The sequence below is a fragment of the Triticum urartu genome, chromosome 6A (assembly GCF_056163025.1).
Source record: "Triticum urartu cultivar PI428250 chromosome 6A, HENAU_Tu73, whole genome shotgun sequence".
In the NCBI taxonomy this organism is placed as follows: Eukaryota; Viridiplantae; Streptophyta; class Magnoliopsida; order Poales; family Poaceae; genus Triticum; species Triticum urartu.
In genome coordinates, this window is record NC_141878.1 from 189,519,272 (window position 1) to 189,530,146 (window position 10,875).

General features: G+C 44.4%; 1 protein-coding gene across 1 annotated transcript; it reads right to left on the minus strand.

Annotated features, from left to right (window-relative positions):
- Positions 1-6,262: 6,262 nt before the first annotated feature.
- LOC147964697 (uncharacterized) lies at positions 6,263-10,156 on the minus strand. Its single transcript, XM_087530115.1, has 4 exons — positions 9,787-10,156; positions 6,955-7,221; positions 6,660-6,876; positions 6,263-6,581 (listed from the first exon to the last, which is right to left on the minus strand). Exons 1-4 carry the CDS (start codon positions 10,154-10,156, stop codon positions 6,263-6,265), a joined length of 1,173 nt encoding a protein of 390 aa, XP_087386241.1.
- Positions 10,157-10,875: the final 719 nt, after the last annotated feature.

Sequence of the window (10,875 nt, forward strand, 5' to 3'; positions counted from 1 at the left end):
AGGTGGTTTCGTACCCTACCATAATCTCTTCGTTCATTCTCCGCTATTAGTGACTTTGGAGTGACTCTTTGTTGCATGTTGAGGGATAGTTATGTGATCCAATTATATTATTATTGTTGACAGGACTTGCACTAGTGAAAGTATGAACCCTAGGCCTTGTTTCAACACATTGCAATACCGTTTACGCTCACTTTTATCATTCGTTACCTTGTTATTTTATATTTTCAGATTACAAAAACTATTATCTACCATCCATATACCACTTGTATCACCATCTCTTCACCGAACTAGTGCACCTATACAATTTACCATTGTATTGGGTGTGTTGGGGACACAAGAGACTCTTTGTTATTTGGTTGCAGGGTTGCTTGAGAGAGACCATCTTCATCCTACGCCTCCTACGGATTGATAAACCATAGGTCATCCACTTGAGGGAAATTTGCTACTGTCCTACAAGAGACCATTGTATTGAGAATCAAGAGAGAGAGAGAGAGAGAGAGAGAGAGGAAGCCATCTAGCTACTAACTACGGACCCGAAGGTCTACAAAGAACTACTCACGCATCATCGGAGAGGCACCAATGGAGGTGGTGAACCCCATCCGAGATGGTGTCTAGATTGGATCTTGTGGTTCTAGACTCTACAGCGGCTGGATGAATATTTCGTCGACTCCCATGGGATTTTGGGAACATTGGGTTATTTATAGAGCAAAGAGGCGGTCCTGGGGGTACCCTAGGTGGGCACAATCCACCAGGGCGCGCCTGGGCCCCCTGGCGCGCCTTGGTGGGTTGTGCTCCCCTCAGGGTACCCCCCAGGCGCAGCCAGGGCCTGTTGTGTTCCTTTTGGCCCATAAAAATCCTCCATAAAGTTTCATGGCATTTGGACCCCGTTTGATATTGATTTTATGCGATGTAAAAAACATAGAAAAAATAGCAACTGGCACTTGGCACTATGTCAATAGGTTAGTACCAGAAAATGATATAAAATAACTATAAAATGTTTATAAAACATCCAAGATTGATAATATAACAGCATGGAACAAGCAAAAAATTATAGATACGTTGGAGACGTATCAGCATCCCCAAGCTTAACGCCTACTCGTCCTCGAGTAGGGAAGTGATAACAATAGAATTTTTGATGTGGAATGCTGCCTAACATGTCATATCATATTTCTTTCTTTATAGCATGGACATTTGGACTTTTATATTGTTCACATCAATAGTCTAGTTTTGACATGATAATTTAAATACTCAAGCATATCAACAGGCAACCATGTCTTTCAAAATATCAACGCTAAAATAAGTTATCCCTATCCCATCATGCTCAACCATTGATCCATTCATGAAACACACTCGCATATTAGCTACATCCAATACTCAAGTACGATCATATTTACTCCTAGTTGGTTCTTTTATAAGAGAAGATGGAGACTCAAATTCAAAAATTAAAATTGCATAAAGTAAAAGAAAGGCCCTTCGCAGAGGGAAGTAGGGATTTGTAGAGGTGCCAGAGCTCAAAGTGAAAAACTTAGAGATAAAAACATTTTGGGAGGTTTATCTATCCCACCAACGAAAATGACTTAGAGTTCCCAATACTTTCCCTGCTTAGATATATCATAGGCGGTTCCCAAACAGAAAATGAAGTTTATTCCTTTTCCACCATACTTTCACTTTCCATGGCTAGCCGTATCCACGGTTGCCCTCCATACCAACACTTTCCAAGGAATTTATTATTTGACAGCATAAAGTAAGTTCATTTTTTTCATTTCGGGACTGGGCATCGCTAATACCTTTGCCTTACTCTCGTGCAATGATAAGTGAATAAACACATATCTTGAGAATAACACATCTAGCATGGAAAATATTAGCCACCCCTCACCGCTCTGTGAGCGAAACAAACACACAAAAGAGAAGTTTATTTTTGAAAATTAGAGATGGCACATGCAAATTTTCTTAGAAAGGCAAAAGAATACCGCATATAGGTAGATATAGTGGACTCATATGGCAAAACTAGTTTAAAGGTTTTTGGATGCACGAGTAGTGATCATACTTAGTGCAAAATGAAGGCTAGCAAAAGATTGAGAAGCGACCAACCAAGAAATGAATAATCTCATAAGCGAGCATTAAGCATAACTAACACCGAATAATGCACCATAAGTAGGATATAATTTCATTACATCACTATTGACTTTCGTTCTTGCATAGGGAATCACAAACCATAACACCAATATTCCTACTAAAGAATAATTACTCATCAAGATGACTCACATATCACATCATCATATCTCAAAACTATTACTAAGAATCAAGTTTATCTTGTCCAATGATCTTCATGAAAGTTTTTATTATATCCTTCATGGATATCTATCACTTTGGTACTAATTTTCATATGTTGCTTTTCACAAGCTCAAACAAATATAAGTGAATATCATGAGCATAATTTTTCTTTCTCTCAAATTAATTTAAGTGAAGCAAGAGAGAATTTCTTCAAAAATTTACTAACTCTCAAATAAATCTAAGTGAAGCAAGAGAGCATTTCTTCTAAATACTAAGCACACCGTGCTCAAAAATATATAAGTGAAGCACTAGAGCAAGTCCATTGCTCATAAAAATTTAAGTGAAGCATAGAGAGCAATTCTAACGAGTCATGACATAATTTTTGCTCTCTCAAATAGGTGTGTCCAGCAAGGGATCAAGACTTAAAACACAAAATAAACAAGTAAAGACTCATATCATACAAGACGCTCCAAGGAAAACACATAGTATGTGACGAATAAAAATATAGCTTCGAGTAAAATACTGATGGTCGTTAGAAGAAAGAGGGGATGCCACTCGGGGGCATCCCAAAGCTTAGTTGGTTGCTCATTTTTGGATAATAGCTTGGGATGCTGGGGAATCCCCAAGCTTATGCTCTTCTACTCCTTATTCCTTCATCCATTGTAAGATAACCCAAAACTTGAAAACTTCAATCACACAAAACTCAACAAAACCTTTGTGAGAACCATTAGTATAAGAATAATAAATCACTACTATAAGTGATGTATCAAACCAATTCATATTTTGTTCTTGCATTATATCTACTGTATTCCAACTTTTCTATGGCAAAAACTCATCAAATAAAACCATAGAGCCATAAAAATAAGCACACAACACAAAGAAAACAGAATCTGTCAAAACAGAACAGTCTGTAGCAATCTGACTATTTCGAATACTTCTTTAACTCCAAAAAATCCGAAAAATTAGGAAGACCAGATAAATTTGTATATTGATCTACTGCAAGTGGGGTGGGTATTTTATCGCTCTCTGGTAAAAAACGATAATCATTTTTGCGAGTGCAAAAGTTTCTGTTTTTTCAGCAAGATCAAACAACTATTACCCAATAAGATCCTAAAGGCTTTATTTGGCACAAACACTAATTAAAACATAAAAAATACAATCATAATAGTAGCATAATTGTGGTTACACTCAACAATAGGAAGCAAAAAGCAAAAATAAATTTTATTCATTGGGTTGCCTCCCAACAAGCGCTATCGTTTTACGCCCCTAGCTAGGCATAATATTTCAATGATGCTCACATGAAAGATAATACCGAAACATGAAGAGAACATCATGAAGCATGTGAAAAACACTTTTAAGTCTAACATACTTCCTATGCATAGGAATTTTATGGGAGAACAATTTATCAAGACAAGAAAAACCTAGCATAAGCAAGGAAAAGGAATAAAGCATTGCCAAAATCAACATGAAGAGAGGTAATTTAGTAACATGAAAATTTCTATGACCATATTTTCCTCTCTCATAATAATTACATGTAAGATCATACTCAAATTCAACAATATAGCTATCACATAAAATATTCTCTTCATGATCCACATGCATGCAAAGTTGACGCTCTTCCAAAGTAGTGGGAATATCATCAAATAAAGTCATGACCTCTCCGAACCCACTTTTGTCAAAAAATTCATAAGATTGAATACTCTCCAAATATGTGGGACTATTTTTACCTAAAGTTGACGGTCTGACAAACCCACTTTCAATATTATTGCAAAAACTATTATCAATAGCATATTCATCATGAGGCATAAATAACTTTTCACGATCATAAGAATCATTATCACCCAATCATGATCATTGCAATAAGTACTGGACATAGAAATATTAGCATCCCCAAGCTTGGGGTTTTGCATATTATTAGCATAATTGACATTAAAGGAATTTATAGTAACATCATTGCAATCATGCTTTTCATCAAAGGAGCAATCATGAATCACTTTATAATTTTCTTCTTTTAACACTTCATCACAATTTTTAGATTAATAAATCTCAAGCAAAACTTCATAAAGATAATCTAGTGAACTCAACTCACTAGCAATTGGTTCAACATAATCAGATCTTTTGAAAAGATTAGCAAGTGGATGACGATCCATATCAAATAGATTTTTTAGCAAGCGAAGATGCAAGCAAATAGAAGGCACATGGTAACACAAGCAACGGTAGCAAACAAGATTGCACACAATAACAGATCCGGCAAGAAAACGACTAACGAGAAAGAGGGCGAATAAAATGGCAAATTTTTGTGAAGTGGGGGAGAGGAAAACGAGAGGCAAATGGGAAATAATGTAAATTGTGAGGAGATGAGATTTGTTATTAGGAACCTGGTATATGTTGAAGATCCTCCCCGGCAACGGCGCCAAAAATTCCATTTGATGTCGCTTGAAGCTAAGTTGGTATTTCCCCGAAGAGGAAGGGATGATCTAGCATAGCGGCGGTAGGTATTTCCCTCAGATGTGAAACCAAGGTTATCGAACCAGTAGGAGAACCAAGCAACACAACGTAAACATCACCTTCACACAAATAATAACTTCTCGCAAGCCGACGTGTTAAAGAGGTTGTCAATCCCTCCAGGGGTACGGCGCCTCAAGATAGGCAAACAGACATGAGGTAAATTTGTAGTAGATTGATAAATGGAACGCCAAATAAATAAATAAGAATAAATTATAGCAAGGTATTTTTGGGTTTTTGGACTAATAGATCTAAAAATAAAAGCAAATAAAAGTAGATCGCAAAGGTAAATAATATGAGAAAGAGACCCGGGGGTCGTAGGTTTCACTACTGGCTTCTCTCGAGAAAAATAGCAAACGGTGGATGAACAAATTACTGTTGGGCAATTGATAGAACTTCAAATACTCATGACGATATCCAGGCAATGATCATTACATAGGCATCACGTCCAATATTAGTAGACCGACTCCTGCCTGCATCTACTACTATTACTCCACACATCGAGCGCTATCGAGCATGCATCTAGTGTATTAAGTTCATGGAGAAATTGAGTAATGCAATAAGAACGATGACATGATGTAGACAAGATCTATCTATGTAGAAATAGACCCCATTGTTTTATCCTTAGTAGCAACGATACATACGTGTCGGTTCCCCTTCTGTCACAGGGATCAAGCACCGTAAGATCGAACCCACTACAAAGCACCTCTTCCCATTGCAAGATAAATAGATCAAGTTGGCCAAACAAAACCCAAATACCGGAGAAGAAATACAAGGCTATAAGAGATCATGCATAAAAGAGATCAAAGAAACTCAAATACTTTCATGGATATAAAAAGAGATAGATTTGATCATAAACTCAAAGTTCATCGGATCCCAACAAACACACCGCAAAAGAGTTACATCATATGGATCTGCAAGAGACCATTGTATTGAGAATCAAGGGAGAGAGAGAGAGAGGAAGCCATCTAGATACTAACTACGGACCTGAAGGTGTACAAAGAACTACTCATGCATCATCGGAGAGGCACCAATGGAGGTGGTGAACCCCATCCAAGATGGTGTCTAGATTGGATCTGGTGGTTCTGAACTCTGCGGCGGCTGGATGAATATTTCATCGATTCCTCTAGGGTTTTGGGGATATTGGAGTATTTATAGAGCAAAGAGGCGGTCCGGGGGGTACCCGAGGTTGGCACAACCCACCAGGACGCGCCTGGGCCCCCTGGCGCGCCCTGGTGGGTTGTGCTCCCCTCGAGGCACCCCCAGGCACAGCCAGGGCCCGTTGTGTTCCTTCTGGCCCATAAAAAGTCTCCGTAAAGTTTCGTGGCATTTGGACTCTCTTTGATATTTATTTTCTATGATGTAAAAAACATGGAAAAAACAGCACTTGGCACTATGTCAATAGGCTAGTAGCATAAAATGATATAAAAATGATTATAAAACATCCAAGATTGATAATATAACAACATGGAACAAGAAAAAATTATAGATACATTGGACACGTATCAATCGTCGCCGCCGGCTCCATCCCCGCCAGCATCTCAGGCCACGCCGACTCCTCGCCGGCTCGTGCCCACGCCGCTGCGGCGTTTACCCATGCTTGCGCCAACTCCGCCTCCATATCCGCCTCGACCCTATTCCGGTCCTGCCAGGCCAAGGCCACGGTGTCGGCCGGGTCCAGGCCGATGTTCGGGCCAGTCGTCGCCTCGTCCCGATCGATGGCGCTTGTTCGGGTCTTCCAAAACACAGCGCCCTCGGTGGACGCGGCATCCGCCGCCGCCAGCACCAGCGAGATCGGCGACCTGAAGCTCAACGAAGTGAATAAATAAGAACCAAGTAAAGCCGCTCGGCGATTCGGATTCAAGAGAAAGAGAACTTACCCAGGCACCACCGGGACGGCGGGTCTCGCCGGCATCGCTTGCGAAGCACTGCGCTTCCTCTTGGCGGGCGGCTTCGCGCCAGCAACCAGGTTCGCCACGCGCTTCACGGCCGGGCCCCGGGGTGCGAGGTTGTCCTTCCCGTGCGTCCGGCTTGTCGCCGCCGCCCCCCGAGATGACGCGGCTCCAGCCGCGCGTCCGCCTCCTCCACCCGGCGCCACTACACCAACAACTCACGTCAGCATCCCCCGTGCCGCCTCGCGCTCGGCAACTCAAGAAATATAGAAGACAAACTTACTCGCATGGCGCCCTGCGCCAGCGTCGGTGTCCGCCTCCTCCGCCCCCTCAACGTGGGCCCCGGGTTCCTCCGAGCCGGCCCGCACCACGTGCGTCTGCGCCCGGTCATATGGATGTCGGATGGCGTTCAGAAGCACCTTCGACGTCGCGTCGGGACAAACAAGAAAGTAGGCAGCGGCAATGTACGAAGACCAAGGACTCACCACAGGTGCCGGGTTCGCTTGGCTGTACGGGGGTTTCCCAAACTCCCAATCCTCCTGCAGCCCGACTGAAAGAACATGTGGTGCCCCCATGTTTGGTTTTGGTAATTGATGACAATCTCTATGGACTAATGGTTGCCTTGAGTTATATTTGAAGGTTTTGTCCATAGGCTTTTCTTGGAGTACATGTGTTGGTTTCAAGGAGAGTTTGTGTCGACCAAGGTGCTATTCAAGGAATTACCTAAAGATTGGTCTTGTGAGAGGTTGATCAAGACTAAGTCAAAGAGTGAATCAAGTTGATCAACCCACAAAGCGTAGAATATGTACCGAGAGGGATCAAGTGATCCCGTGGGATGGTAAGCATTGTCAATTACGCTTTGTGTACTAACCCATGGTCTTCGTTAGAGTTCTTTGTGGGGTTAGGTTGCGATGTGCAAGTTCAAGTGGAGCATCATGAAGAGATCAAATGCTTGAAGTTTGCCGTCCATTATGGTAACAATGTATTTATGAAGATGTGCCGAAGAGTGGCTCACCCATGGTGGAGTATGGGGGAGCAATCAACTAGTCTTCTTCGAGCCAACACAATCAAGAAAGGTGGTCCAACTTGACGGAGTCAAGATCGTCATCATCTAGCTCAAGTGGACTATGTGCAAGGCAAAGGTTTGCCCTTGATAGGTTTTCTATTTTTCGGTCTCATAGTGGTAGTTGGGAGACCGGGTTATAGGATCGATTGCCGTACTATCAAGGGGGGTTCTCGATGAGTAGCTTGATCGTATCGTTCGTTGAGAGCTCAAACCATTGCATCCTTGCATCATCTTTCTTGGTTCTTGTTTGGTTCTCTTTGAGAGTTTTGGATCTTATGGTCATCCTGATGACAAGCTCAAGTTCATCGAAAACGGAGTTCACTTGCATCTTCTATGATGTTTTGATGCTACTCGTCGTCTTGTTTCCAACAAGCTTGAGTTTGCTCAATTCGGAGCTCATATGCAGAAGTTATGGCAGTTCTGGTTTTCCGTGGAGTATACTTGTTTTCGTGGAAGTGTCTTTAGGATGGCGCCAACGGTAGTACCGCTGGGCCGGAGCGGCAGTACCGCGTATCGCCACAAGCGATAGTACCACTGTCCCACAGCGGTAGTACCGCCCATGGCCATAAGCGGTAGTTCGGCTCCGGTTCCGCGCTGGTACCCCCTCGACTCGACACGTGGTTTTCTCGTGTCGGGTTCAGCGGCAGTAGGAGCGGTAGTACCGCTTATGTGCGGTAGTACCGCGGCTACCACCGCCCCTAGTGCCGCTCAATGGCCCTCCTCCTTGTTCCTTCTCCCCGTGCTCGTGGTAGGCGTTGTGCGCAGTCCCAGCGGTAGAACCGCTGGGCCAAGCGGCAGTACCGCTGCGGCCAACGGTAGTACCGCTGGCTCCAGCGGTAGTGCCACTCATACTGCTCTACCTCGCCCTCTGTTTTGATCCGCTCTCTGTGTTCTACCGCCCGGGCGGTAGTACCGCTCCCCTGAGCGGTAGTACCGCTCGTGCGCGGACTGAGCACATAACAGTTGGATTCGGGAGCTCCTATAAAAGGGGGTCTTCTTCCCCATTCAACCTAATCCTTTGAGCTCGTGTTCTTCCCCCATTGTTGACCTTATTCGAGCTTGCTAACTCTCAATCCCTCCATGGATTCTTTCTAGTTTTTGAGGGAAAAGAGAGAGGAGATCTAGATCCACATTTCCACCAATCACTTTCTCCTCTATGTGAAGGGAACCCCTTGGATCTAGATCTTGGAGTTCTTCGTGTTCTCTTCTTCGTTCTTCCTCTCATTTTCCTCCCTAGCATTTGTTGCTTTGGTGGGATTTGGGAGAGAAGGACTTGGGCACTTCGTGTGCCCTTGCCATTGCATTTGGTGCATCGGTTTGAGTTCTCCACAGTGATACGTGGAAGTTACAAGTTGAGAAGCTTATTACTCTTGGGTGCTTGGTACGCTTGAGCTTGTTCCTCTTGGGTGCTTGGGCTCCCTAGACGGTTGGTGGTGTTCAGAGCTCAATCATTGTGGTGTAAAGCTCCGAGCAAGCGTCGGGGTCTCCAATTAGGCTGTGGAGATTGCCCCGAGCAATTTGACGGGTTCCGGTGACCGCCCCCAAGGGTTGCCAAAGTGTACGGGTTCGGTGACCGCCCCCAAGGGTTGCCATTTGTATGGGTTCGGTGACCGCCCTCAAGGGTCCCTTAGTGGAATCATGACATCTTGCATTGTGCGAGGGCGTGAGGAGATTACGGTGGCCCTAGTGGCTTCTTGGGGAGCATTGTGCCTCCACACCACTCCAAACGGAGATTAGCATCCGCAAGGGTGTGAACTTCGGGTTACATCATCGTCTCCGCGTGCCTCGGATATCTCTTACCCGAGCCCTTTACTTATGCACTTTACTTTGTGATAGCCATATTGTTTCTTGTCATATATCTTGCTATCACCTAGTAGTTTATATTGCTTAGCATAAGTTGTTGGTGCACATAGGTGAGCCTAGTTGTTGTAGGTTTTGTACTTGTCAAATTAACCACTAGGTTTATTCCGCATTTGTTCAAGCCTAAACCATAATTATTTTAAAGCACCTATTCACTCCCCCCTCTAGGCGACATCCACGATCTTTCACCGACCTTGGAAAAGTCATTGACCCGGTGGGCGACCTGGTCCGCTCCCAGGCGCAGGTTTGACATCCGTTTGGGGTCCTGAAGACCGGTCATCAGGCCGATGATGTGGGTGCGCCGCTGCCGCGGTAGCACCCGACGCCTAATGAAAGCAGTGATGAGGTCGGTGCCGGTGAGCCCTTCCCGCTCCCTCATCTCCGACACCCGCTGGCACAAGTTGAGCACCTCCTGTGACGGGTGCCGGGGGTAGTAGTTCCAGTTCTGCTTTGACCGTGGTGGCGCGTCGATGAAGGGCGGCAAGTTGATGTGGTCCGCGCCGAGGTTGCAGACGTAGAAGGAGTTTTGCCACTTCTTGGCAGAATCCTCCAGCGGCATCTTGGGGCAGTCCCCGCCCAACCACTTGCAAATGACGGTGGCCCACACACTACAAAAAATACACTTCCGTGATGATACGTGTTTGTCACAGTAGGTCACATTTTCTATGATGCATGTATATCCATGACGATTTTATGACAGAATCAAGGTAGTTATACCTGTGCTATCGTAGAAGTGTTCCATGATATTACCAAAATTATCATCACGGAAGTGTCCACTTCCATGACGATAAATCACGTGTCATAGAAGTGCTTTTGTCAAGGGTGACCGACACGTGGCATCCACCGTCACGGGTCGCCGTTAAGCTATCGGGTCCGGTTTTGGATCCGATAACCCGCTAACAGCCACGACCAATGCCAGTTTTCCACGTGTAAAATTCTCGTTGGCTGACGGAACCACATGTCAGCTCCGCGTTGGCACAGGTGTCACTCATCCAATGGGCGAGATGCACCTATGATATGTTGACACATGGACCGGCCCAAAAGTGACCCATAAATATTAAATGGGCCGGCCCAACTAAAGGCCCACAAGATTTAGCGGACCATAATGGGTCGGCCCAGCTAAAGGCCCACAAGATTTGGCGGACCATAATGGGTCCACCCAGCTAAAGGCCCACAAGATTTTGCAGACCATAATGGGCCAGCCCAGCAAAAGGCCCAACATTCTTAGTTAAGGCCCGTACGGCCAGTGTCAAATTAGTCAGTCAATGGCCCGTCCTA

What these genes read in the sequence shown, in the direction of transcription:
- LOC147964697 (XM_087530115.1), bottom strand. Translation starts at nt 10,156, where the DNA reads ATGCCGCTGGAGGATTCTGCCAAGAAGTGGCAAAACTCCTTCTACGTC. An exon ending in TGGCGCAGGGCGCCATGCGA is followed by an intron (nt 6,877 to 6,954) that starts GTAAGTTTGTCT and finishes TTGTTGGTGTAG; the next exon opens with TGGCGCCGGGTGGAGGAGGC. An exon ending in GCCGTCCCGGTGGTGCCTGG is followed by an intron (nt 6,582 to 6,659) that starts GTAAGTTCTCTT and finishes GTTGAGCTTCAG; the next exon opens with GTCGCCGATCTCGCTGGTGC.